We start from the raw sequence: 27,799 nt of genomic DNA on the forward strand, positions 1-27,799 counted from the left end.
GTGTGCCCAACCCTGGCACTGAGAGAGGACTGGGGGTCTGCCCAGGGGGCCAGAGGTATCTGAAAACTCAGAGAGAAAGGAACATGCTGAAATTGGAGCTATCCAGCCTGGAGAAAGGAAGGCTTTGAAGAGAACCTTAAAGCCTCTTCCAGCACCTAAAGGGGCTCCAAGAGAGCTGGAGAGGGATTTGGGACAAGGGTCTGGAGGGACAGGACAAGGGGAATGGCTTCCCACTGCCAGAGGGCAGGGTTAGATGGGATATTGGGAAGGAAATTTTGGCTGTGAGGGTGGGCAGGCTCTGGCACAGGGTGCCCAGAGCAGCTGTGGCTGCCCCATCCCTGGAGGTGTCCAAGGCCAGGTTGGATGGGGCTTGGAGCAGCCTGGGCTAGTGGAAGGTGTCCCTGCCATGGCAGGAGGTGGAATGGGATGAATTTAAGGTCCCTTCCAACCCAAACCATTCTGGGAGTCTATGAAATGAAACATGCACATAACCATTGTGAGCAGCAAACTGCCATTGCTGCAGTGGCTCACACTGGTTTCCTTCATCCCTCCAGTGGCTCGGGCTCCTCCTCGGCCTGGGCAGGCTCAGCCTCTGCAGCAGATGCAGATTTGCATGACAGACCCAGAGGCTCTGACCTGGGAAGTTCTGTTACCCTGCAGATGACATTTCCTCTCATTTCCTCACTCCTTGCAGGGAAGCCTCGCTGTGACCTGGCCCAAAGCTCCAGTCTGGGCAATTCCATTCCCTCCAGGATGGCCTTGGAGTAGTTGGAGGTTCCAGTTATGATGGTTTGCGCAGCATCTTTTTTCCCTCTGCCCACAGTTCTGCCTTTCTTCCCTCTTTGTCTTTGTACAGCCACCTTCCCTCTGTGTAGTCCTTTTGATGGGATGGTGCTGCCTCAGAGAATCACAGAATCTCCTGAGTTGGAATTGATCCACAGGGACCATCCAGTCCAACCCCTGCCCTGCACAGACCCCCCAACAATCCCACCCTGGGCATCCCTGGCAGCGCTGCCCAAACACTCCTGGAGCTCTGGCAGCCTCGGGGCTGTGCCCATTCCCTGGGGAGCCTGGGCAGTGCCAGCACCCTCTGGGGGAAGAGCCTTTCCTGATCTCCAGCCTGACCCTCCCCTGACACAGCCCCAGCCCATCCCTGGGGTCCTGGGTCCTATCCCATCTCACAGAGAGCAGAGATCAGAGCTGCAGTCCCTGCTGAGGTTAGACCTCAGCTCTTTTTCTCCAGCTGAACAAACCAAGTGCCCTCAGTCACTTCTCACATGACTTCCCCTCCAGCCCCTTCCCTATGTTCTCCTCCCTCTTTGCCTGGTGCTGCTGCTGCTCCTGCTGCTGTCACTGCTCAGGAACCCCAGCTTTCTCTGCTGTTGCTATGCCCCAGAGCTCAGCTCCTTCCCTGCTGCAGGGCTGGCAGGGGCTGAGGGGCTCTGCTCCCCAGCCTGGTGCTGCCTCTCCCCTGCCCACGCCCTGCTCGCCTGCCCTGGCGTGGCCTCTGCCCCCGCCCCTGCTCGGGAGCAGATGAAAGCCCAGCGTGGTGCTAATTTATAACCACTTGGAGCTCGGCTTTGGCAGGGCAGAGCACGCCAGCAGATGTGGCAATGCCCAGGGAGCTGCACTCACACTGCTTATCAAAGGATGCTTGAAAGGCTCAGCAATGCAAGGGGAGGGTTGAGTTGCTTCATTCCAGCAGAGGATAAACTCCTCTATTACAGGGACACGTGTTTGGGAGAAGGAGCTGAGAGCTGGATTTTAGAACTCGTCCAGCCAGGAACTCACAGCTCCTGGAGCCTTGTCCAAAGGGAGCCAGGCTGAGGAGAGGGCACCTGGCTCAGCAGGGCTGCACCACCTCCCTGTGCCACCTCTGGAAAAGTGCCCAGAGAACAGCTCATTGCCTTTAGCCCAGTCCCAAACGTGAGTCAGTCCCACCCCATGGTCCCGGGAGCTGTGGCCAGCACTGACCCGGTGCTGCCAGGGCAGCCTGGCAACCTGACCATTCCTCCCTGCCCTGAGAGCTGAGCCCTGGGCACACGTGAGGAGCCAGCAGGGACCACAGGCATGGCTAGTCACATCCAGACTGGTCCCAGGGCAGAGTCCAGAGCTCCCCTGGCACCCTCTGTGAGGTGCTGCTGTGCTGGCTGCCAGGGGGAACCTCATGGTGCTTGAGGAAGGGCAGGATTTGAATGGTCCAGGGTGGGAAGGAAGCACAAACAGTGTCTGGGTCTTTTCCCTGCTCTGGTGCAGGACACTGTGACCCCTCCTGAAAGGCTCCAGAGCAGCAGCTCCATGGGTAAAAGGCACTTACCTCAAATCATCAACAGCTCATTTTTTCCCGCTTTTCAGGGATAGGAAGAGTCCAGGAACTGTTCTCCCCACGAAGCCTCCCCAGCATCCAAGACAGGGAGAGTTCAGGTGCAGCCTCCTGCCCAGAGGGCAGCACTGCCTGGTGAAACTCTGGGAGCACACAGAGCCCTTGGGACACTCCTGTTCCCTCTGGGAATAGCCAGGCACTCAGGGAAGGGGCTCTGGTTCTGTCCAGGCTGTTTCAGCATCTCTCTTGGGCTTTTGGGTTTCTGTGGGCCTTGGAGAAACCTGTCCCCCACTGGATCCTCTGTGGGTGCCTCGACTGTGTGACAGCCCTGTCCTGCTGTCCCTGTGCTGCAGGGAGGGCTCAGGGAGCAGCTCCAGCCCAGGCTCCTCCACCACCAGCTCCCTCCTCAGCTTTTTCTGAGCTGTTCCACCCAGCTCTCTCCAGGACAAAGCCTGGGGCTTGTGCTATAAAAAGCCACTTCACCTTCCCTCCAGCTATTTCTGACACAGGAAAAACCCCTCTGAGAACAATATTTGTGTCACAGACCACCACAAGGGTCTGAGAGCAGGATCTGTGGACACAACCTGCTCTGAGGAGGGGTGTCCAAAGCAGAATAGCTGGGAGCCCATCCATGGATGGATGATGGATGATCCAAGGACCCCAGGTCAGTCTCTGTGCCTCTTGTTGTGATGACTTTTCCAATGCTGCTGAGCAGGGCAGAACCTCAGGACACCCATGGGTGGGTCGGTGGGGGTCCCCTTGCCACTGTTTCCTTGTCCCAGCCACTGGGACAGGAATTCTCATCCTGGCCCATGTTGAACAAGTGTCCTAGTTGCACATTTGTCCTCTTTGCTTTCCCACAGCCAGGGCAGATGCTTTGGATGCCATGTGCTGTGCCAAGAACAAGAAGTTTCTCTTCCCAAGGAGGTTCCCTCCTCCCAAAGCGGCTGCTGGGCTGCAGCAAGGGGCTCTTTCCTCTCTTGTTCAGTTCCCCACAAGGGCAGGAAATTCTCAGGACATGAGGCCTCAAGTGGAATATGGAGTAGAAGTGTCTGGGAAACTTGTGTTAAACCCCATTTCTGCCCAGAAGGCTCTAAATTTTATTGTATTTTGTCAAATCAAGTTAAATCAGAGATTAAAACCCATTCAGGACAGCTGCTACTCAGTCACTCCTGAAACCACCTCCCTGGTTCTCCAGAGCACTCATTGGACAAATGTCAGCCTGGTGTGATTACAGGAGGAGCACGAGGCACTTTGATCTACAGAAGCAATGTAAGATTTCCTTTTCAGCCACCCCTAAGGCCCTGTGCCAGGGCCTCCCCACCCTCACAGGGAACAATTCTTTCCCACTATCCCCTCTAACCCTGTCCTCTGGTAGTGGGAAGCCCTTCCCCTTGGGAATGGTCCTGTTCCTTCAGGCCCCTGTCCCACATCCCTCTCCAGCTCTCTTGGAGACCCTTTAGGCACTGGGGAAGGAGCTCTAAGGTGGAGCCTTCTCTTCTCCAGGTCTGCATCCCCATCTCTCCCAGCCTGACTCCAGAGCAGAGGGGCTCCAGCCCTTGGGGTTTCTCCATGGCCTCTCTGTCAACTCCGGTCAATTGGCTGCAGAGAGCTGAAAGATCTCTCCTAATTTTCCCTTTTTCAATGTGAGCAAACCCAGCTCTCCCAGCCTTTCCTTTGTCTCCTATTCTCCAGTCCTGACCACCCTGGGGCTGAAGGGCAGGCCAAGCCCTTGTACTGGACCTCCATGGGCTCAAGTCCTGGCTCCCCTGTTGGTGGTAAATGGCACATGGAGGGGACAGGGGGACACCAGGCAGGACAGGGTGGCCCTTAGAGTTCAGTGCAGGGGCCTGACAACAGCTCTAGACTCAGCTCCATCACGGTTGAGGACACAGATTGTCCCCTCTGGACATCCTTGGACATCCCCTGACAAACAGGTCCCACCTCTGATGAGCAACAGCATCACAACTCTGAACTGCTCCAAGCTCCAAGGGCTGTGCAGGCCTGACAGCAGGAAAAGGGACTTGGTCAGCAGGGAAAAAGGGATGTGGTCAGCAGGGAAAAGGGACATGGTCAGCAAGGAAAAAGGGACATGGTCAGCAGGGAAAAAGGGATGTGGTCAGCAGGGAAAAGGGACATGGTCAGCAGGTCACACTGAAAACAGGCACCAGGACTGGTCATGCAGCTGCCAGGGAAGGGCTGGCCCCAGGGAGGTGCCCTGGGAGGGGAGGATGGTGATGGAGCAGGAAGGATCTCTGCTTCCCCTCCAGGACAAGAACAACCCACCCAGTTTCCATCTCCTTGTGTCCCCATCTCACTTGAGAAGCCTCTCCAGAACAGGCCAAGGAGCTGCTGCTCTCTCCCATGTCTTCCCAGTCCTCTCTGTGTGTCCTCCTCTGTGCCCTGGTCAGGGGGAGCTGCCCCTGCTCTGTCTCCTGTCCCAGTTCTGGGAAGGAGCTGCTCTGGGGGGAGATGTTCACACCCAGACTTGTAGGAATGTGCCTCCTGTTGACAGAGTGACCAAATTATCTTTGTCTTCTTAAAAGGGAAAAATGCCCAGAAGTTTCTCTCCTCAATTAGGTAAAAAGACACTTCATGGGACCTGGGGGACTTCACCTCAAACTTAAGGATAGTCAATTGGACAGGAGCTAAAAAGTTCCTCCTAAGCAATTTACTAGAAAAAGAAGAGAACGAAGGAACAAATCACTTTTGTGAGGCGTTTTACCAGGAGCAAGAACCTCTTGCTCTGGCTTGGGTTTTCTCTGTGAAGAGCTTTGTTATTTTGCCTTTTATTAAAACTTTCCTGTTTCCAACACTGCCACAGAAGCCATCCTGCTGATTTTAGGACATCTGAGGTAGCTGAGCTATCTTGGTGTGATATATTTTTCCAAGAGCTCATAAGACCTAGCTCAAGGAGATAATATCACAGACTCACCTGGGGATGCTGTTGGCAAAGCCCCTCCTTGCTAGAGACCCGGCCCAGCAGCCCAAGGGCAAAGCCTGCAGTGGAGTTTGAGTCTGGGAGCAAAGACCCAGATGGAGCCCAGGACCCTGCAGAGAGAGCCCAGCTCAGGATCCCTGGAGCTGGCCCTGTCCCAGGGATCCTTGGTGCTGGTGCCACCTCCGTGGCAGGGTGTGACATCCTCAGAAAGGACATGTGGGAGGACATGGTGCAAGGAGGAACTCCTCGTGCTGGTGGCAGGGGGTGCAGCCTGTTCTTGGGGCCCCATTACCCAGGGTGGCTGCAAGAGCCTTCCCTTGAAAATGAGCCCTGCTGGGAGGTCAGTGTGGGAGGCTGCCCCAGTGCCTGGGTCAGACACGTGCCCTGTGCTGGACCCCCCTCAGGCCTGGGGTCTTGTGGCTGCCATGGGGACGTGGCAGCCCCTCAGCAGGGCTGTGTCCCCATGACAGGCTGCCAAGTGGCACTGCCTTGTTTGTCCTGTCACAGGGAGGAGCAGAGCATTGGGATCACAGCTTTGCAGTGATGCCATCTCCAGGCCTGGCCTCCCGCCCTCCTGAATTCCAGGAAGATTTTGCTGCCAGCACAGGTCAGTCCTTTTCAGATGAAGACCTTGGGCTGGCCCCATGCCCATGGTGCCCTGGCCCCAGCACTGCCTGGCACTGCTGCCCACCAGGACGTGCCATGGCAGACAAGTATCGAGTATCACTGAGTCCATGATCGTGATCATCCCCTCCTCTGCAAAAGCAGCTGCTCCAGGACTCTCCACCCACCTTGCTGTCTGCACTGGCAAGGCTCTGATTCCTGTGCAGCACCTGATTCCTCCCTAGGGTGGGATGCAGCAGGCTGTGCTGATGGGGACCATCCTCCCCCTACGTGTGTCCTGTGGCATCCCACTGCAATCCCTGAGGAGCCTCTGCCGCTGTGAGGAGCCCTGGGAAAATGAGGAGAAGAGATGGCTGAGAAGAGAGCACAGACTGTCCCAGGTTACTTTCAGGACCAACTGAGCAGCACCAGACTTCCTCCAAGGAAGGCTCTGGATGCCAAGGGCTGTGGCAGCACCACTCTGGGGTCACTCACAAGGAGGAACACACAGAGCAGGGCTGACCCATGGCTCTCATCCTCCATCCCACCCCACTCCTGAGACCCAGTGGTGCTGGGGGCAAACCCAAGGAGGAGGGGATGAAGACAGCACTGGATGCCAAGTGTGGGGCAGAGCTGCTTCTCCCAGGTTTTATTTACTCCCTTGGCACCCACTGAGGGCTGCAGGGAAGGACTTTGGTGATAACAATTCCAGCAGGAAAGGATGAACAGGATAAACAGAAAGTTCATTCTGTTTTCTAAATAACCATTGAAACCCTGTTAAATAAAAACTGCTCTGAACCACTCCATAGCTTTATGCAAATCATGGTACTGACACAATTACTGAAGAGTATCTTTTATTTTAATACTGAAACGCAGCACCAGAGATTAGAGATCACATTTGAGGCCAACCAGCATGGCCTGCAGAGGTTCTCTGTTTCATTCCTGCTTTCCAGGAACAGTCTGTCCTGGATTGGCTTTGCAAGGTGGACAAATATCCACATGTTCACCTTCAAACTTCAGGAAAACACAGATTTTTCAAGAGAATTTATGACCTGGAACCTGAAACATTGTCAGGGAACAGTGTTAGAGACAAGCAAGGAGCTTTCCTTACATCCAAGGGGGTGTCCTTACATCCAAGATCCAAGTCATCCCTGCACAATTGGTGCTGATTTTGCAAGTCCTTTTTGCCAGGTCTGTCCATGCAAAATTCCCTCTGGACTGGAAATGTGCTGAAGCACCAGGCTGAACTTCTGCAGTGCTGTTTCTGTGTATGAGGGGAGGTTGGGGTGCTGTGGGAAGTTGAGCACTGCCAGTGCATCCCCTCTCCCTGTGGCTCCACACTCCAGGGAGTGAGCACGGATACCCCAGTTTGAGACAGCCTAGCCAGACTCCGACCCCTGGCTGGAGGAGCTCGGGGCAAGGCCAGTGTCACCTCCTCTGGGCCCTTCTTTAAGGATTTATTCCACCTCCCAGGTGCTTGGCTGAGCTCCTGCTCCACATCCCAGCAGCCTCAGGCACTGCAGAGGGAGCTGGTGACACTCCATGGCAAATCCAAAGGGGAGCCAGGAGCAGAGAAGGCATTTGGTCCTCAGGCAGGGTCTGGTGTTTGAGCATGGCACAAAAGCCAAGGAGAAGAGGAGGAGGCTGATGCTCCAGAGTGCATCCCTGCCCTCCTGCCACACATCTCTGTTTGGAATGGAGAAGACTGATCAAGTCATCTGTGCAGGAATGTCCCACACAGCCCTGTCCTGGGGCAGGGAGAGCAGGTGGTGCTTGGGCCACACTCAGCTCCAGGCTGCCAAAGCCAAGGAAGGATTGTCACTGTCAGGGGACATCTCCCTCTCTTGTGTCTCCTGCAGGACCCACGAGCTCCATGTTGGGAACTGTCAGTGCCCTTCAGGTCAGGGAAATCAGGAAAGGTTGGAAGGACTCTGGGAGGTCCTGAGCCCCAGGCCGTGTTCAAAGCAGGGCTCAATGCAAGGCCAGCTCCAGTCCTTGCCCCGCTGAGTGCTCAGAGAAGATCCCATCCCAAGGCTGCAGAACTCCATGGGAAAAGCTTTTTCCTTATGGACAGTTGGAATTGTCCCTGTTGCAGCTGCTGCACGGTGTCACTCTTCCTTTTCCAGAGCACCCACCCTGTGGGGCTCTGGGCCTTCCCCAGAGGGACAAGGAAACCTCTGGGGAATCTCTGAGGAACTTTTGGGGAACCTTTGCTTCTTCAGGCTGGAGTCACCCTCTCACTCAGCGCTGGGTTTGGTTTCCTCTGGCACTAAAGGTCTTCCCTGAGAAGGGAAAAATGGGGGTTTAGGCAAATTAAACAACAACTCCATGGACTCAGAGCTTCCATGCACAGACCAGGAGTGAACATTATGCAACCAAAACTGGCCAAGTAGAACCATTTTAAACTCCAAACTCACAACATCCAGGGGACTGCAAACCCCTATTTGAGAGGGGGGGATTGAGGGGTCTGACAGCAAAACACAGCTGATTTGGGGACTTAATTGTGTTTTTCTGCCATTTCTGCCAACTCAAGGCTCCTGCTGGGCAGTGAAGCTGCCAAGGCTGCAGAGGAGGCTCCCCCCTTCTGTGGCACCAAGGAGCTTTACAGACACTGCAGCTGCTGACGTTGGAATACACAGGTAACTCTATTAAAATCCTTAGGGACTGCTCTGCTGCCCCATCCCTGGCCAAGGCCAGTCTGGATGGGGCCTGGAGCAACCTGGGATAGTGGAAGGTGTCCCTGCTTGTGGCAGGGGGTGGAACAGGATGAGCTTTGAGGTCAGTTCCAAGTCAATCAATCCATTCTGTGACAGTGGAGTCACACCTTCTGAGGTGCATGGGGAGAGCAGAGGCAATGGGAACAAGCTGGGACATGGGAAATTCCTTTTAGATACCTGAAAAACAATTCACCATGAGGACAGTCAAATACTGGGAGAGAGGCCTGAGAGGCTGTGGAATCTCCATCAAACCTGCACTGGACAACATCTGGAGCAACTGGGTCCTGTCTTGGTTCAGCCCTGCTTTGGGCAGAGGGGCAGCCCCTTCCTCACTCACACATTCCACGTTTCTGTCAGGAAACACCTCAGTGATGTTCCCAGGTCTTTTATCTCCCTTATGCAGCCCAGGCTTTCAGCTGGCTGGATGCAGCTGCTCTGCCTGATGCATCCTTTTGTTTTGGGGAGAAATCAGGGATTTCCTTTCTTTCCAAGCTTCCATGCACACTGGGAGATCTCTGGGGCTGGAGAAGTGTCCCTGCTTTGCCAAGGGCCAGCCCACGACCTGCCTGGCACTTTTGCCTTCTTGTCCTCCCACAGCACGACCCCAAAAACCTCTCAGTGCCACAGGTGTGCAAGGAGTAGAGGGGAGGTTTTGCTCAAGAACAGCCTTGCCACAAGTCTTAGCAGGCCTCTGCCTGGCTTTCCTCACTGTGGCAGCTCCACATTCCCTTCCAGCTGTATCCTGTTAGTCTGTTAGGTCTGAGCCCTCCATCTGCCCCTTTCCTATGGTGCTTTCTGGTCCCATAAAAGAGACACTTTCAAGGCAGGCAGAGTGAAACCAAGGTGTGCAAGTCTGAAGAGCAGGTTCCCTCCTGCAGAACCTTGCCAGGCTCTGGAAAGTCTCAGCTGTGCTGGGGCGAGGATGAGTCACTCTCAGAAAACAGCATAATCCTGGGAAATACAAGAATTCCCAGCATCTGCACCTCTGCCCCTCCTGGCGACCACCTGTCCGAAGGAAGGATCAACCCCCGGTGCTGAAGTAACCCCCAACAGCGGGACTTCCTGACACCAGGGCTGGGGACAATTATTCCCCCCAACAGAATCCGAGCGCGCCTCAGACACTTCCAGCTCAGGAGCGCCCGACAAGTTTGAACAGGCACCCTGCGCCTCTCTGGGAGCAGCATTGGGCCAGCGAGCGCTTTGATTGCGATCAGGCAGCTGGCAGGAATCCCAGGAACTCTCGCAAAAATGCTTTGAAGAGCCCAGATGCACAGGGCGTGTCCCGCAGTGGGTGCGGAGGGTGAGTCACGGCCTCGCCGTGCGCCGCTGGGGCAGCGCCGGGACCCCCGAGCCCCGGGAGCAGCGCCCGCGTCCTTCGTGACAGCGACTGCATCAACCCTCCGACCCCCGCCCATCGCAGCCCGATTCGGCACGGGTTTGCGTCCCTTCCAGCCCTGCCCGCTGTGCCCGTGAGCTCCAGACACAAAGGCAGACAGGGAATTTGCTCCGGGCGCTGCGGGATGAAAGCTCTGCTGCTGCTGCTGCTGCTGCTTTGCCGGGGCTGCGCTGGGATGATGCTCCCCTGCCCCGCTCAGGAACACCCCCAGCCCGATACCAGAACGCAGTTTGCACAGAACTGCAATAAAAACCTTCGTTTAAGCATCTTTTGCTCTTCCAGATTCGGGTTTGGAATTTGTTGCAGAATCCCGGGAGATTCCCTCCCTTGGGCTAAACCGTGCGAACTCGCCCCAAGAAACCATTGTTTCCTGAAAGCCTCCCTGAGCTCCCTGTCCGCAGCTCCGCAGCCCAGCTCAGCAATTTGGGCGAGTTATGAAACCGGGAGATGCCAGAGCGCAGTGACGGGATGCGATAAACACGCGGCTCTCCCGCGGGGACAGGGACAGGGCTGTTCCTCGCCCCGGGCCAAGTGACATTACAGGTTTGCGAGAGCTGGCACTTTGTTGTGCAGGAGCCACCTGACGCTGACAGCCTGTCATTGATTTGCGAAAACACCGCTTGGCATCGATATCAAGCTTTCAGGAGAAACAAGTGGGGCAGGGGAAAACAACAGCCGGGCACTGCTGCTGTGCTGCTCCTGCCTGCACCGGGACAGCACGGTCTGATCCCCACCCGGGGAATGCTCAGGAGCAGCAGGAAAGGAGGGCACCCACTCACCCCATCCACCCCATCCACTCATCCCACTGGGCATCACCCACCCGGCCCTGGGCAGCCCCTGCCCTCCTCCAGGCTGGCCTTGCCAGGCATGGTTTAAAAGTCTTGCTGGTTGGGTGAGGGAGCAGGGTAAAGCCTCTGCATCCCTTGGTGAGGTGTCAAGGAAGGTGGGGAGAAGGGACCAAAGGCAAATAAATACCCTCCATTTGCTCTACTCCTGTGTTATATTGACAAAACCCGGCTTTCTACTCCTGGGTTTCATGGGAGGAGCATCCTGGAGCGTGGAAAAGGACAGTGCACAAAGCTCATCTTTCCCAGGAGCCTGCTCTGTGCTTTCTGATGCTGCTCTTGTTCCTACAAAACATGAAAGGTGGACACAAACCACCAGGGAAACACAAACGCTGATGGATGGGAGTGAAAGCACCAGGTCAGACCCTGGGCACTGCTGATTCTCACTGGAGGGAAACTCCACACATCTTTTCTCCCACAGCTGATCCATCTGGCAGCACAAAGGGCTCTGCTCCTCTGAGTGCTGGCACAAGCACCCAGGTCCTGATCCTGGAGCACCCAGGAGGCCTCTACCCTGGGCATCCTCTCCTCAGCCTCCCTCCTGATGGGGACTGTTCCTCTTCTCCTGTATCAGCCTCCTGTGGCTTGGCAGGAGCTTTGTCAGCACTTGCTGTGACCTGAAACTGGTCACACCAGCAGCGAGGTGCTCGGTTCTCTGCAAACGAGTTGCTGCAGTGTGGCTTGGCAGAGGGAGAACTCTCTGCTGCCATTCATAGCCTGGCGTGTCATTTCTTGCACAGCCATTTTATCTCCTTGCTAAATTTCCTCTTTTCCTCTCTGCTACCCCAAGCTGTGTGCAAAGATTGCCTCAACCGTGCCCTGATTTCCCCACAGGCCTGTCCCTCAGACAAGGGGACACACTCTGGGGGGATGCTCCTGGCTCTCCAGGGGACCTGACAGGGCCCTCCCTGACCCCTGGGGCCGGTGTTCTGCAGGATTCCTGCATTCCTGGGCTTGGAGGGGTGGCTTTGCAGCCTGTGCTTGCAGAGTTGGGCTCCGAACGGGCACTGTGGGCAGCGTTGCTCCTGCAGGCAGGGCCATCTCTTGGCACTGAGACCTGGGGCTGATGCAGCTGGGACTGAGGGAAAACACTGGAACCCAAGAGGAGCCGTGTGGGAGATGTTCCAGCCCCCGGGGAGCACCGTTCCCTACCCAGACCCACAGAGCCTCAGCCCGACCCCTCTCAGTGCCCGTGCCCAGCCCTGGAGCCCCCCGCCCTGCCCACCGGCACGGCCGCGGCCCGCGGGGCTGGGCAGGGGCTGGGGCAGGCCCGGGGCCGGGCAGGCCCTCAGCGGCCCGGGGGTGCCGGGGCTGGCGGGAGGCGTGGGTGTGTGCGGGCAGGGCTGTATATCCAGTCTGGCAGAGGGTGTGACTGCTCACACGCTGGGGAGCCGAGCTGCGAGCAGCAGCCCTGAGACACCCTGGGCCAGGGGACGTATGGCAAGGAGGGATTCGGGGGACTAAGCCCAGCAGAGCCGGTGTTCGGTGGCCCCGTGTTGTCCGTGCGAGCCGAGTGCAGCCCCGCGCCCGCGGCCTCCAGCCATGCTCCACTCCCCGCTGAAAACGGCGCTGGCCTACGAGTGCTTCCAGGACCAGGCCAGCTCCACGCTGGCCCTGCCCTCGGACCACAAGCTGAAAACCAAGGGCACGGGCAAGCAGCGCGTCCAGGAGCAGGTGATGATGACGGTCAAGAGGCAGAAGCAAAAGTCGTCGGTGTCGTCAAGCGTGGGCCACTCAAACCGAGGTAAAGTCCCGCAGCGAGGGAGCCTCTGGGGCAGGGCTGGTGCTCGGGGTGCTTTGATGGGGTTTGTGGAGGGGGCACAGATTGCTTTGCTTCTCTCCTGGCTCACCTCAGGCAGGTGCTGCCAAGATCTCCTGCACTAGTTGGAAGGGTTTAGGACAAGACACAGAGCTGGAAGCATCAACTCCTTCCTGGCTGGAGCTGATCCCTGGGAGTGCTGCTCTGCTCCACATCCCTGAGGCACTTGGACGTTTCAGTGTGTACTATAACCAATTTTTCCCTGGCTTTAAAGCTGGAGTAGCTGTCTGGTTTTGCAAATCCTTCCTCTGCAACTGCCCCCATGGCTGGGATTCCCCACCACCCCCTCCTGTGGATGGCAAAGCTGACAGTGCTCCTCCTCCACCCTGTGTGGGCTGAGGCTGGGGCTCTGCTGCTCCTGAGCGCTGGGCAGGGGCAGAGCAGGAGGCTGTGCCCACACACAGGACACAAACCTCAGCTCAGGATTCACCTCTGGAACTCCCAACACATCTCCCATTTACAGGCTGAGAAGTGTGGAGTCTCTGGGACCCTGATGGGAGTGGTAGGAAGGAGATGAGTTGGGAGAAGTGTCCCTGGTGTTGGTTGCTGGGGGTGTTTCACAGCCCCCTCCACTTTGCCTGTGTTGACGTCCAGGCAGCTGCTCCACCTCTGTGCTCTGAGTGTGTGCCACAGAAACAATCAGCTGAGTCCTGCAGCCAGGTGTCCCACTGGAACCCCCTCCTCTTTGGATCAAGGCTTGGCAAATGGTTCTCTCTGCCATCCTTGTGTCTGGAGAAAGCTGATCTGGAAGTAAAGCCCAGCATTCCCCAGCTGGAAGCTGCAAACCCAGAGGGTTGTGACAACTTCTGTGCAAAACCTTCTGGCTCTTGGAAGTGCTTTTTCCAGCAGCCACAGAGCTCTGGCCTGACTGAGTCCACCAGGGAGAGGAAATCCCAGGGCTTTGAGGGCCATTGGGGTGCTGGAGCTGGGACTGAGCATTCCACTGAGTCTGGAGTGAACAGCATGGAGGGGGGTCCTGGGTGAGCTGGGCCAGGCTCCGATACCTCCTTCAGGAGCTGTGCCTTGTCCAGCAGCTCTTCCAAGCTGCATTGTGAGGCTAAATCCTGTGCTGGTGAGCTGCCATGGTCCAGAGGCATGTTTGAGGCTGGATTAGCAAGAGAAGCTGGGTGGCTGTAGGCTGCTGGAGGGAGTGTGGAGGTGGTGCTCCCTTGGGAGCCATCCCTGCTCTGGGAACTGCAGTTGCTGGAACAGAGGGAATGGAGCATCTCCTGAGCGAGGGCAGGTGGGCTGTGCCAGGAACAAATCCCTGCTTCCTCTGTTTTGTCAACACAGATTCCAACAGTTGAAGGGGGGCTGGGGCAAGGAGAGCTTTCCTCTGTCATCAAAGTGGAGGATGGGAATCTCCTCCCACCTCCAGAGGGTTTATTGCTTATGGTGTTACAGTGACAGACCTGACAAAATAAAATACACAGCAGGATGAGCTGAGGGGCTCTGGATGGAGAGGGAAGCGGGCAGAGGGATCCACAGGCAGGAAGGAAGGGAGGCAGAGGGGGATTATCCAGCTTGGAGAGGAGCCCAGGTGAAACCTCTGGGAAAGGAAAAAAAAAAATAGCACATTCCCAAATTGCCAGTTTCTGCTCAACAAGCTAAACCCCTCCTCCAGACACTTGGGGAATGTCTGGGAATGGGAATTGCGTGGAGATGTGCAGCTTTGGTTTCTGTGTCCCAGGGAAGCTGAGTCACATCCCACTCCCAGGAGTTGCCTCCAAGTACAGGGCCCAGGCCCCCCCTCCCCTCGTTCCCACCAGGGGTGGTTGGCCAGCAAAGGTGCTGGGGGCTGATTCATCCCAGTGCATTCCTGGATGGAATCCCAGAAGGGTGAGAAGTTGCTGTTTGTTCCCAGGGCTGTCTCCTGGTTGGTGTCGGAGTGGGTCCAGCTCAGCTTTCAGGTGTTGGGTTTTACTGCTCTTGCCCAAAGATCAGGTAGGCAGCCCTGATGAGAAAATTTAGTTTTTCCTACAAAGAGGCTATGTGGCTCTGTTAAGCATGGATTCTGCCTGTCCAAACCCTCATCCAACTTCAACTCCCTGCGTCCCCTGGGATTTCTCAGAGATGCTCCTCAGAGGCAGCACAAGCTGGGGAATTCCCAAAGCCCCCTGACAAGTGCCTGAGTGCTTTGTTCCCTCTGCTCCCAGACAGTCCCAGAGTGGGGCTGGGCAGCTGTTGGGCCAGGTCCAGCTTTGTTGCTGTGTTTGGAGCTGTGGTTTGAGCTGGAGTTGGAGCAGGGCCCAGAGCTTCCCCCACCTACAGGAACCGTGTCCTGGTGTGTGTAGGATGGGGAATATGGACGTGGAACCCTCACGCACACAGCAGGGTGGGGGTGTTGTGTCCCACCACTGGAGTTCCTTGAGGGGGAGCACACACTCCCTCACTACCCCAGTTCAGGAGTGTTCTGCTGGCAGCAGTTGGAACCATAAATGAGCTGGTGATTTGGAGTCCAGCAGGTCAAGGTTTTGTGGCCACTTTGGAGATCTGGTGTCCCCCAGGGCAAGGTGGCCAGTGTGGGCTCCAACTGGTGTGCGCTGGGGTGGGACAGTGGGCAGAAAACTGCTGCCAGCAGAACACTCCTGAACCCAGTGGGGGTTGGCTCAGCACAGCAGCTACAGCTGTTCCCAAGGGTGTCTGGGATGTGTGGGGTCTGTGGGGTCTGTCCTCCTTGGGGGTTGGGTCTGTGGGCTCTGCTCTAGGGCTTATCTGTCCTTCTCCCCATGGCAATACCAAACTAGATGGCTCTCCTTGAATTTGTGAGTAATGCACATTTCCAGGGAAAATTAATTTCAGTAGCGTGGCAGAGGAAAAGGCCAGGCCAAGCTGAACCAGCTCCTTTAACCATCAGCTCTGTTCTACAAATTCCTCTGGCTAAAGGAAAGTTCTGCCAGTGGTTTGTCATGGAGGAGACACATCCAAGGAGTGTCAGATCCAACTGTCCTGTGGCTGAGCTGGGATTGAGAAGTTTCTGTGCTGGCTGTGGCTAAGAGGGGAGTAATTCCACCAAGGTCTAATGGGACCCCATCTGGCTTTGGTGGGGATCAGGACTCTGATGTGAAGTGGGATTTAGGGCATAAAAAGTCTTTTGAAGACTTCTGTAACCTCCCCCAGCATGAGATGATTCAGTGAAAGGTTCCACTCGTCCACAAATCTTATTGGGATACAAAAAATCCCCATTAGCTCATAGGGCAGAAGGCAGAACTGGAGTTTTGTCATTCCTGCTGGAATCTCCATGTCTGGGATTTCACTGACACTTCTCTCCTAGAAGGCACCCAGGCTTTGCTTTGTGCCTCCCACAGGCCTCTGCTCTCCCTGTGTTTTTCCTATGTTTAATCATCCTTATTGTTTAAAGCTGTGCATAGTTTATGATTTAACTTGCCTAGCCTGCACTGCCAGTGACTGGTTCTTGTCTTGCCTTTCCCTGCCACAGATTAATATTTATTAACAGACATCCTTTTCCACAATCTCCACGTTGGCTCTGTGTGTCCGGCTGGCTTTGGGAAAATGGCACTTGGAGCACAGCTCTCCTCCTGCCAGCAGTGCCAGCTGCAAGAGAGGAGAGCTGCCTTTGAGGAAAGGAAATAACTCATCAAGAACAGCTACACTGGGTTGCGTGGCAGCCTCAGTTTGCTCTGCAGTAGTGGATAACAGGGATGGAGAAGGGGGTGAGGGCAGTGGGAGCAGTGTAGGGGGGCTCACAGAGATGCACTGCAAGGTTTTGCAATTCTTATCCGCTGTAATTGAATTTTACCCTCATGAATTGTCCCACTGAAGATAAAAGAGATTTTAAAGTGTCTAAGTTTTAAAGGAGATGTCATGGGGGAATGATAATTTGGGGAGGGGGAAATCTCAGCAGCCTTTGGGATTGTTTTCTGCCCACATGGTCACTGAGAGGCTGCACCTCATCTGTGTGGTTCTGCCACATCTTTCCAATTCTGTCCCACCTGGTGAGGGTCCTCTGTCATGAGGAGAAGCTGAAGGAGGTGGGAAAGGGGCTCAGCCTGGAGAAAAGGAGGCTTCTGGCTCTGCACAGCTCCTGACAGGAGGGGATAGCCTGGGGGAGGTCGGACTCTGCTCCCAGGGAACAAGGACAGGAGGAGAGGGAATGGTCTCAGGCTGGGCCAGGGGAGTTTTAGGTTGTATTTGGGGGAAAATTTTTTCATGGAAAGGGTGGTCAGGCCCTGGCACAACTTCCCAGGGCATTGGTGGGGTCATCATCCCTGGGAGTGTTCAAAAGATGTGTGGATGTGGCACTTTGGACATGGGTTAGTGGTGAATGTGGCAGTGCTGGGGGAATGGTTGGACTCTTTGATCTTAGAGGACTTTTCCAAGCTCAGTGGTTCTGTGATTCCCTGGTTCTGTGTTACTGACTCTGTGTGTTTGCCCAAGTGCACATGGGCCCTTCAGGGACCTAAACAGCTGCTTGGGTAACAGCAGCTGGGACACAGACCTGTGGACACAGCCAGAAAAAAGCACGAGGGGGGCACCTCCTACTAAGAGCATTTCCACCCTGGCCCAAATGGTCTTTTGTGATTGCCTGGGTTTATCCCAAATTCCAAGGACCTGGGACCAGGTTGTGTGGTCTTTGCTCTTTTGAGGTGCTTGAAAAGAGGGATCTCCTTCCTGTTCCTGAGGGCTGGGGATACTGGCTGTCAAGCTGTCTGTCAAGATGAACCAAGCAGAGAAGTGTCCAAACCTGCGCAAAGATCAGGTTTTCTTCAGCCACCTTCACCAGAAAATCCCCAGGTTCTTCCTGCTCTCAATACTGAGCTCTCCAAGCAATAAATCCCAGTTGAGTGGTGGCAGGAGAAACATCTTCTCCAACCAGCAGGGTGACTTCAAAATGCCTTGAATGTTTGAGGTTCTGTATAATTCTGTGTTTATAAGCTCTTGTGTACAAGTTCTGGGAGGTGAAGGCAACCCTTCCCTGCTGGAGAACATAAACTTGAACCAACTGCCTGATCTGAATTTAGCCACGTAACAGTGAATTTATGAAGAAAGTTACAGATGTGCCTAAACTGGCTTATTTTGGGTATCTCCTTGCTCTAACCCTGGAGTGCATGGCAGGAACAGATCCTGAAAGGAAAAGTGCAGTCCCCAGGAAGGACTGGTCAGAGGGACCTGTAAGTCAGGCACAGAACCCCTTTTTACAGCTGCTCACTCAGGAAAATGGTCCAGGTGCTCACACCTGCAGTTACAGAATGTTTACCGAGACCAAGAGGCAGATTTGAAGAAGGAATTCCCAGGAATTTATCATGGAATGGCTTTACCTTCGTGCTCAGAGTTATGGTTATCAGCTAACTCTGTGTCCTGGGGAATCACCTGGCCCAAACTCACCACTTCCAGCACCGCCTTGCTGCTGCTTAGGCCCAACACTGATGTCCTGATGTGGAATTGAAAGGAAATCCCGGGGGGGAGAGGGAGCACAAGGTGAAGGACATGACTGAATCTCCCATTGCATTTCCATGGCCACTTCTTTCTCTTATCAGCAAGTGCTGTGCAGCTTTATGTGCATGAGGCACTTGGGGCTGGGGAGATCTGGGTGAGGAGCAGTGCCCACCAAATCTCCAGACTATGGAAAAGGAACTCCTGTGGTTTCCTGCACAGGGGCAGGGCTGGGAGCCGAGCTGGCTCTTGCCTGTTCTCCATCCAGGGATGTTCTCCAGGTGCAGTCCTGCTGACAATAGAAAGCAAATCTCATTATTTACACCACATCCACAGGAATCATCTTCCTGAGAAAATGCAGGAATTTTTAGCCACAAACCAAATCACCATAACAGGTTCTGGGTGCCTCAGGCAGGGCAATAAATAAGGTTTATTCCAAGGATCAGTGGCTGGAGGAGACCTGAGTGGCTCCAGGGCCTTTGTGGTCGAGCTTATCCAGTTTATCTCAGAGATGAGTCTTATCAAACAATCACAGAGATTAGGATATTTCTGACATTACCCACCAGTTTAGGTGCATAAGTTAGGACAGGTAAGTCCTGATTTTGTACTTTGTTAGACATTCAGAGCTTCCCCTGGAAGTTAATTGGAGTGTAGGGTTTGCACTTCCTCATAACGGGACCTGAGATGCCACAATTATTGAGCACTTCTGAAAATGAAACTGAAATCACCCTAAAGTCTTTTGGACCATCCAGAGGGTTAAGGGAATTTCATTGTGGAAAGAGAATGATTCACTTCATTTGTCTTGTAGTGATGAACGTGGCATTGAGTAAAATACTTTTAGGAGTGATCCAAAAATTGCAGTGCCAGAGACTGCTGGGAGAGCTCTTGGAAGTGCTGGGGTAGGTCAATCCAAACTCTGGTTAAAGCACTGAGAAACAGAAAAAATGGCTGATGGGCTCCTCCTGATCCAAGATATTTGCATCTTTAAAAAACATATCTGAGATCCAGTCTCATTTATTCCTCTAGCATCCCAAAAATAATGATGGAGCTCTATACATTTTCAGGAAAAGAAAGTATAGACACACAAAGTGATCTTTTAGAGACAAGACTGGAATTCAAAGAGTGCAATGAGGTTTTGTAGTGCTTTATTGTTTTAGATCCCCAGGTGTTAAATAGACTGGATCATCCTTTATCCATGGTGTTTGTTAGTGACCATTGATTAATTTTAGCAAACTTTACTCAGGCTGCTCGTGCTGATGGGATTGGTAGGATTCAGACATGGAGTGAACCGGTGAAAGGGTCGGGGGTAGGTTTTGCCTTCAGAGAGAGAAATTCTATTTACTACAAGTCTTCTATGGCCAGACATTCTGGGACATGTAGCACAAAAATATCATGAGGTTCCTCTCATACTACAGCTAGGAGGCCACCAAGTTGATCAGAGGAAAGGAAATACTTGCCTGTGAGGAAAGGCTGAGAGAACTGGGATTGTTCAGCCCTAGAGAAGAGAAGCTCTGGGGTGACCTAATTGTGCCCTTCCAGTACCTGAAGGAACTGACAGAAAACATGGAGAGAGATTATTTACAAGGGCCTGGAGGGACAGGACAAGGGGGAATGGCTTCCCACTGTCAGAGGGGAGAGTTAGATGGGATATTGGAAAAGAATTCCTCGCTGTGAGGGTGGTGAGGCCCTGGCCCAGGTTGCCCAGAGAAGCTGTGGCTGTCCCATCCTGGGAGTGCCCAAGGGCAGTTGGATGGAACTTGGAGCAACCTAAGATAGTGGAAGGCGTCCCTGCCATGGCAAGGGTGGAACTGGATGAGCTTTGAGGTCCAACCCAAACCATTCTGGGGTTCTGTGATTCCATAATGTCAGACACTGTCCCCGACTCCTTTCTGCTCCTTTGCTTTAGATTTTATGGCACTTGGTCATTTGTGCTGCAAACCTTGGGGAGCCCTGGGGGGTCTGTGGTGTGAGGGCTGGAGTTCCCAGCAGTGACAAGGGCTCCCCTTCCTGCCTGTATTCCCTATGTTCCTGTTGAGATTTATAACTGTCACTTTTCCATAACTAATCTTGCTGTTAAAAAAAAAGCTTTGTGCTCTGAAAGGGACCTGCTGGGAATCCTTTCTCCTGGGAATGCTTTCTCATGCTGACCATGCCTTTTCCATTTGCAGGTTCCATGTATGATGGTTTAGCTGATGGCTATGGCTACGGGACATCCCGGGGCAGCTACTACACCAAAACCCAGACAGGGAACAGCAACTGGGGATACCCGGTAAGACACTCCTTGATCTGGGATTGTGGCATGGGCTGAGGTTCCCTGGACAGGAAGAAAATCTCACAGTCACATAGGGAGGTCACAGTGCTTCAGAAACTCACCTGAGAGGGATCCTGGCTGTTCTGGAAAGGGATTCACTGCAGTGGAGGAGGAGGATTGAAGGCCCCACAGCTGCTTTATGTGGGGATTTTAGAGTGAACAAGATTTATTTTGCATCTGCGGGTTCGTATCCAATGGCACAAGAGTTTGGAAGCTGCCTGAGGGATCAGGGTTGGGTTCAGACTATCACAGCTCAGTTCAAGTCTGGAGCACATCCAGGGGTTCCCATCTTTGTTCCTGTGCACCAAAACATGGCTGTGAATGACATGAATGTGGCTGGAGAATGTGGAACAGGGGATTTGCATTAGAACTGCTGTGCTGCTGTTCCCAGCCTCAGTGCTACTGCAGACCCTTCAGAGATATTCTCTGTGCTTGCAGAAAAGTGGATCCAGTTCTTCCACAGTGATTTCCAAAAAAATTATTGTAGGTTTCCAGAAAAAGCACAGGTGAGATGGTACCTGTCTTTGTGCAGTGTGAGTCTGGACATCCCACAGAGCTCCTGGGCCTTGGGGACAGACTCCTGGTATACAGGGAATTGCTCCAACCACTCCACAGTCCACTGGGACAACTTGTGCTCATGTTGCCCCTCCATTTCAGGCCTGTGTTCTGCTGTTCCCTGCTTTTCATCAGCTCTAAAGTAGAAAGGAGCAATTCACAGATCTGGGATTTGAATATGAGAAAAGCAAAGGACTCCTTTCAACAACTCTGGAACTGTAAAGCAGCTCCGTGTCAGCCATGAAAGGTTTGAACCAGGAAAGGTTTTGGTGGCTCCAAACACACAGACAGGGCTGCAGCTTTTCCTGGTGGTTGCCAGATCCTCTGCTTGTTCAGAGCACCAGCATTCCTCAGCTTCAGAAGGATTTACCGGGGTCATTCCTAATGGCCTTGTTGTAGCATGATGGCTTCGAGGCAGTGGTGTCACTTGCTGAGTTTGCACACTTTTCAGTAGGAAAACTGGGAGCACTGGAGTGTCTTTGAAATGTTCATTTCCAGCCTGTCTGTTGGCCCATTTCAGTGTCCCTTCCTGTGCTGGTTAAATCCCAGCCAGAGGGGCTGCTGTCCCCAGATGGAAAAGTTTGTTCAGAGGAGGCACCAAGTGGATTGGGGGGATGGAGAATTCTGCTGTGAGGAAATACTGGAGAGTTGGGATTGTTCAGCTTGGAGAAGAGAAGCTTTGGGGTGACCATATTGTGGCCTTGTAGTACCTGAAGGAGCTACAGGAAAGATGAAGAGAGATTATTTCAAGGGATGGAGTGACAGGACAAGGGGGAATGGCTTCAAACTGCCAGAGGGCAGAGTTAGATGGGATTTTCTTCCGTGAGAGGGATGGAAGAAATTCTTCCCTGTGAGAGAGGTGAGGCCTGGGCACAGGCTGCCCAGAGAAGCTGTGGCTGTCCCATGCCTGGAAGTGTCCAAGGTCAGGTTGGACAGGGCTTGGAGCAACCTGGGCTAGTGGAAGGTGTCCCTGCCCATGGCAGGGTGGAATGAGATGGGCTTTGAGTGTCCTTCCAACCCAAACCATGCTGGGATTCTGTAATGGGTCAGAGCACAGGTCCATCCATCCAGGTGTCCTGTGTCTATCCCTAAGACAGTGGTGGAGCCCTGCAGAGGGTCCAGCCATGGTAACCAGGCAGGGTTTTTGTGGCCACTAGAAAAGTGCAACTGAGGCAGTTCCCGAGGCAGAGGTGGAGCATCTGAGCTTCACCACTCAAACAATTGGGATGTTTTGTTTTGATGATATGTTGCTGTTTGCCTATTGTGATTCCTGAATGGAGTTTGCTGTGCTTTGTCCAAGCAAAATTGCTCTGCTTCAGCCATTCTAAGGGTTTGTAGATGGGTTTTTTGTTAAAGATGGAGGAAGCCAAGGCCTGGCTCTGCTCATGCTGGTAAGGTGCTGCTGCAGCTCCTGCTGCTGGTGTGAGGATTATTGTTTCCTGTTGTTAGTTCCTGATCTTGTTCCCAATCATTATGGCAGCTGGACAAATGCTGGGTAGGTGGGAATGCCACTGGCTGCCGGGGGTCTCAGTCAGCAGTGTTTGTGTTCAGGGGAACAGCTGGAAGGTGGTGATGAGGGTGATAAAGTTCAGGACCTCCATTAGACACACCAGAGTCCCCTGGACACAGCAGTTCAGTCCCTTCAGGCTCACTGGGGATTTGGGCAGCTCTGTCTGTTCTCTGAGAGACTCCTCTGCACTTACTGAGGAGGGAAGGTCTTTCTCCAAATTTAAGTGTCATGCAAGTCTTTAATTCTAAATATTTTTGATAAAGGTCTTCAGGATCTGTGTTACTTCAGCAAAAAGGACTGCGACCTGTGAAGGATTCACAGTAAACTTTGTCTTACCCGAGTCTATCTGAGAATCAGCCATTTAGTCCTGACAAGTTGTCTGACTCCTCCCCTGGCCAACAAAGGCAGAGGTAGGGGCAGTGATTCATCTCCTCCACCTGGGAGATCTGTCAGGTCAGGATGAATCAGCCCCCCTGGATCCCTATCTCCTGCCACTGGAGCTGGATGGAGCAGGAGATGAGTGCACAGGGAGATGACTGCACTCAGAGGCAAGCAGTCCCAGGGGCCACTGGCACTTTGGAACACATAACCTCAAACCTAAATGTGCTTAAGGAGCTCAACAGACACCAGACTCCTCAACCACACTGAGCAGCCTCCTCCATTCTGCTTTTTCCAGACAGTATTAAAGGTTCCACTCATCTGCCACCAGCCTCCAGCTTGGGATAACTTCAGCTTTTGTCTACAGACCTGTTTGAAGTCTGTGCAAGTTGTGGGCTTCCTAAAAAATGTTTCCTGTTTGTAATTCCTGGGTTGTAAGATGTGAAACAAAAGATAAAGCAAATCTATTTTTGAAGGCAAAATTGCTGGACTTATTTCCAGCTGGAACTGGTGCTATGAATGTGTCTGAAAAGTGGCAAAGTCCTTTGAGGTGCACAGGCAAACTCAGATACTCCAGGGAAGTGACCCAGTGTAATATTCAGGGGAATAACTGCCTCCCAGTCCCCCCTGGAGTTAAAAAAGTGCAGCAGGAAATCCATTTCCAGGGTGTTGCTCCACAGCACCTGCACCTGAGACACTGCAGTGCCCTGATCTAAGGCACTGCCTCAGATGGTGACACTAAAGATGTCCTCTCCCACCCACAGCTCTTAAAAGCTGCTATCCCCAACTTCCTCCTTTTGTATTGTTTTGTGTCTTCCTGGAAATGTCAAACTTTTCACTTCTGTGTTTTCTTCCCAATCTTGTGAGACTGATGTTCAAATATTAGAGTAAGAGAAATGATGGATCTGGAGACAGAGTTCTTTCTGGATCAGTCAGTTTGGAGCAGGCTGCCCAGGCCAGTGGTGGAGTCCCCAGCCCCAGTAGTGTTCAGCAACTTGTGGATGTGGCTCTTGAGGACATGGTTTAGGGTGAATGTGGCAGTGTTGCATTAATGATTGGACTCTTTGATCTTAGAGGGCTTTTCTAATTTAATGATTCCATAATTCTTTGTTTCTAACACTTTGGATTAAACTCTCCAATTCACCCATTATTACAACTTACATTCTTTTCTGTTAATTCCCCTTGTGGGCTGCCTCATTTGCAGCATTGCTGTCCTCAGTGAGCACCTTCTCACTGCCAGTGCAAGGAGCGCTGAGCCAGTGGGGCCTCTCCAGGAGGCACTTGGAGGGCATTGGGTTTGCTCCTGGCTGCAGCATTTCCTTGCCTCGTGTCAGGGGCTGGCACAGCTTTCAAGAATGGGAATTCCTTTGGGAATTCCTTTGCTCAGATCCCACACTGGGATGCAGTAATGGGAGGATCCGTGCCTGCAAACCCCTCTGTGTCAGGGTGATACCTCAACCCAGGTGCTGTGGAGCCTTAGAAACATTTGTCACCCTACTCCACTGTGAGCTGAGAGTGGCCAGCAGTTCCCAAAGCCCTCCAGCCTCAGGAACTGTGTCCTGGTGTGAGCAACACCTCAGGTCCCACAGGAGGGTCAGTGGTGACCATGATTTACACAGACAAACCCCGGGGAGGGATAAGGAAGCTGAACTGAGCCCCTGGAGCAGTGCAGTCATGGCAGAAGCCTCAGCATGAGCCACACCCTTGTCTCTGACAGCTCAGTTCACCCCAGAAATGGAGTCTCTCCAGCAGTGTTGCAAAGCCACAGCCACATGGGTCCATGGGTTGCAGGGACCTTGGTGCTCACCCCAACTGCAGGTACAGCTTTGGAGAGGCACAACCAAATCCTAAACACATGGAGGGCAGCACATGGGGTTCCACCAACAAAGACCTCTGAGGCTCAGTTCCCACCCAGCCCTTGCCTGGGCCTGCTGGCTTGGCAGGTCCATTGCTGACAGGGAGTTTGGGCATTCCCAGGTCCCACAGCATGACCAGGATGAGGCAGGACCAGGACAAGGTACAGAGCCTACCTGGCCCTCCATGCTGCTGCTTCCACAAGAAGGAAATCCCCCACATCATGTGGATGTGTCCAGTGTGTCCCCCCAGCACTGCCCCCAGCGAGGGCAAACAAATCCTGGATGTGCTGGGGAGGGAGTCTCAGATGTGTCCTGTCTCCAGCAGATCCTTATCCCCACAGAGCTGAACTGGGGCTTTCACAGGATCGCAGGATCACTGAGGTTGGACAAGACCTCTGAGATCATCCAGTCCAACCTTTGACCCATCACCACTGAGTGCAGGGTCCAGTCATTTCCTGAACACCTCCAGGGACAGTGACCACACTGCTGCCCTGGGCTGATCATTCCAATGTTTAACAACCATTTCCATGGAGAAATTCCTTCTGATGTCGCACCTGAAACTCCCCTGGCACAGTTTGATGCCATTTCCTCTTGTCCTGTCCCTGTTCCCTGGGAGCACAGCCCAACCCCCCCCAGGCTGTCCCCTCCTGTCAGGAGTTGTGCAGAGCCAGAAGGGCCCCCCTGAGCCTCCTTTTCTCCAGGCTGAGCCCCTTTCCCAGCTCCCTCAGCCACTCCTGGTGCTCCAGACCCTTCCACAGCTCCCCTCCCTTACCCGGACAAGCTCCAGCCCCTCAGTTTCTCTCTTCCAGGGGAGACCCAGCTGTTACTTTAACAATGGTTCTAGGACCAGCCATGCTCCCAGACCAAGGAATATTTGGCTGGTCTGGTGGTACTGGATTAAAGCAATTATCTGTAGTAATTACATCTGTTATGGCAGTAATGAGAAACACACACCGGTGATCCCTCTGCACTGGAGACTGTAGGAATATTTTTAACCAAAACTCCTCTGTGGGACAAAGTGTCAGAGCTTTCTCTCTGAAGAGCATTACCTGAACAAGAGGTGGTCACTGTTGTCCCTGCCTGCCTTTGCCTCTTTGGACAAAACCTCTCATTGTCAGTGGGAGCTTTGTTCCATAAGGATTTTAGGTCAAAGTTTGTTGTCTGTTGTGACAATGCATCCAAGCTTAAAAGAACCCTAAAAGAGAGTGGTTTGGATAATCTTGCCAGAGAAAACAAAGATTTAGAGTCACTGCACATCATTGCTTGGTCAGAGCCTGGTGTCCCTGGGAGGTTTGCATGAGGCTTTAGGCTTTGGAACAGCAAGTTGGACACTGCCTTCCTTGGCCAGAACAAATGGAACCAGCAGGACCTAAATCTCATCTCAATGAGAAAAAAGAGATGAAAAATCATAGGGAAAGGCAGCTCCTGGGAGAGGTGGGAAGGAGCATTTCAGAAATAGATAAACAATGTATTTGCTGGTTTTGCAATTTTTCTCCCTGCCATGGAGGGAGCAGCACTCAGAGGGTTTCGCAAGGAGCGTGAGGAGCTCTCCCCACCCAGCACTCAGGGTGGGACCTGCTCGGGTTGCATCTCCTGTGCTTTGCCCTCCAGCCTGGGAGAAACCTGCTCCTGACGTGTTTATACGGAGCCCTCACTTCTCTGTCTGCAGCTCTAGAAACAAACAAATTGCAAGGGAAAAAAATCCAGGCAGGTAATGAACTGATGGCGTCCTCAGATGCGGAATCAGAACCACCCAGTTCTCTGGGAGGGCTCTGACGTGGGAAGGCAGAGCTGGATCCGGGTGCCATTCCTGGGCTGATGCACCTTGCTCTGTGCTTCTGCTTCTCTGGAAACTAGGGGGAGGACAGAGACTTTTCCTGCCAAGCAAAAGGGTTTATGGAAGAAAAAAAACCAGAAAAGGACTCATGGCTGATGGCTGGGGAAATGTCATTTTGACTTCCTCTCTAGAACCATTTTTATTCCAGCTGAAATAAGAAGTTAAAGATGTTTATTTACCTGTGTAAATAAAATCTCGTGTTGGATATTCCAGTTGTTGTTCCAAGAACATACTGCAGGCTGAGAACTGGAGATCCACAAATGCTCATTATTCTGAAGGCAGGTCTGTGCTGCTGCCAGGGAGGGAAGCACTTCCTGGGCCTGACAGGAGCAGCAGTGCCACTGGTGCTCATCTCCAGTGTCTTTCCTTCCTCTTGCTTTCCCTGTCTGACTGTGAATGGAGCTGTGAATGAACAGCTCCCAAGGCCTGGCCTCACTCAGACACACTCATTTCACAGGGGGGAGGAGAAGTTCACACTAAAATTCAGAATGTCAGGTGGCCTGGCTGCACCTGAGCATCCTCCTGCATCCTAAAGCCTAAAGACAGGGACTGCCAGGGCCTGATGGAATGGCTGGAATCAGAATCACAGGATCACAGGGTCACAGAAGGGTTTGGGTTGGAAGGGACCCTCAAAATCATCTCATTGCACCCTCTGCCATAGGCAGAGACACCTTCCACTATCCCAAGTTGCTCCAAGCCCTATCCAACCTGGCCTTGGGCACTTCCAGGGATGGGGCAGCCACAGCTTCTCTGGGCAGCCTGTGCCAGGGCCTCCCCACCTTCACAGGGAAGAATTTCTCCCCAAAATCCCATCTAACGCCCTCTGGCAGTTTGAAGCCTTTCCCCTTGTCTTGTCACTCCAGTTACTGATGAAACATCCCTCTCTACCTTCCCTGTAGCCCCTTCAGATCCTGGAAGGTGCTGTGAGGTCTCCACACAACCTTCTTTTCTCCACACTGAACATTCCCAGCTGTCCCAACCTGTCTCCAATGGAGAATTGCTCCAGTCCCCTTATCAGCTTGGTGGGGTCCTCTGGACTTGCTTCAACAGTTCCATGTCCTCATGATGGGAGCACCAGAACTGTGCAGAGTATTCCAGGTGGGGTGTCAGAAGAGCAGAGTAGATGGGAGAGTCCTCTCTCTCCCTGCAGCCCACACTGGGGGATGAGCCTAGGACATGGATGACTTTTCTGGGCTGCTCCTTGGCAATCCAAGGAGTTGTGTGATGGAAAGGGACACCTTCCAAGCTGTCCCAACTTCTCAGCTCCTGTGGGGAGAAGCCTCAGTGACAGCCTGAACCCTTCAAAATGCTTCC

The 27,799-nt window shown here is 53.5% G+C and overlaps 1 protein-coding gene across 1 annotated transcript in view; it reads left to right on the forward strand.

The window, feature by feature from the left end:
* Window positions 1–12,367: 12,367 nt before the first annotated feature.
* The window catches only part of PKP1 (plakophilin 1), a 46,278-nt gene continuing 30,846 nt past the window's right edge, over window positions 12,368–27,799 (forward strand). The window contains exons 1-2 of the mRNA XM_071450198.1: window positions 12,368–12,569; window positions 20,207–20,307. Coding sequence (XP_071306299.1) covers window positions 12,368–12,569; window positions 20,207–20,307 — 303 coding nt within the window. The remainder of the gene's footprint in view (window positions 12,570–20,206; window positions 20,308–27,799) is intronic.

This window comes from Agelaius tricolor, unplaced genomic scaffold, assembly GCF_023055355.1.
Source record: "Agelaius tricolor isolate 1412-34295 unplaced genomic scaffold, bAgeTri1.0.p SCAF_30, whole genome shotgun sequence".
NCBI classification, from domain to species: Eukaryota; Metazoa; Chordata; class Aves; order Passeriformes; family Icteridae; genus Agelaius; species Agelaius tricolor.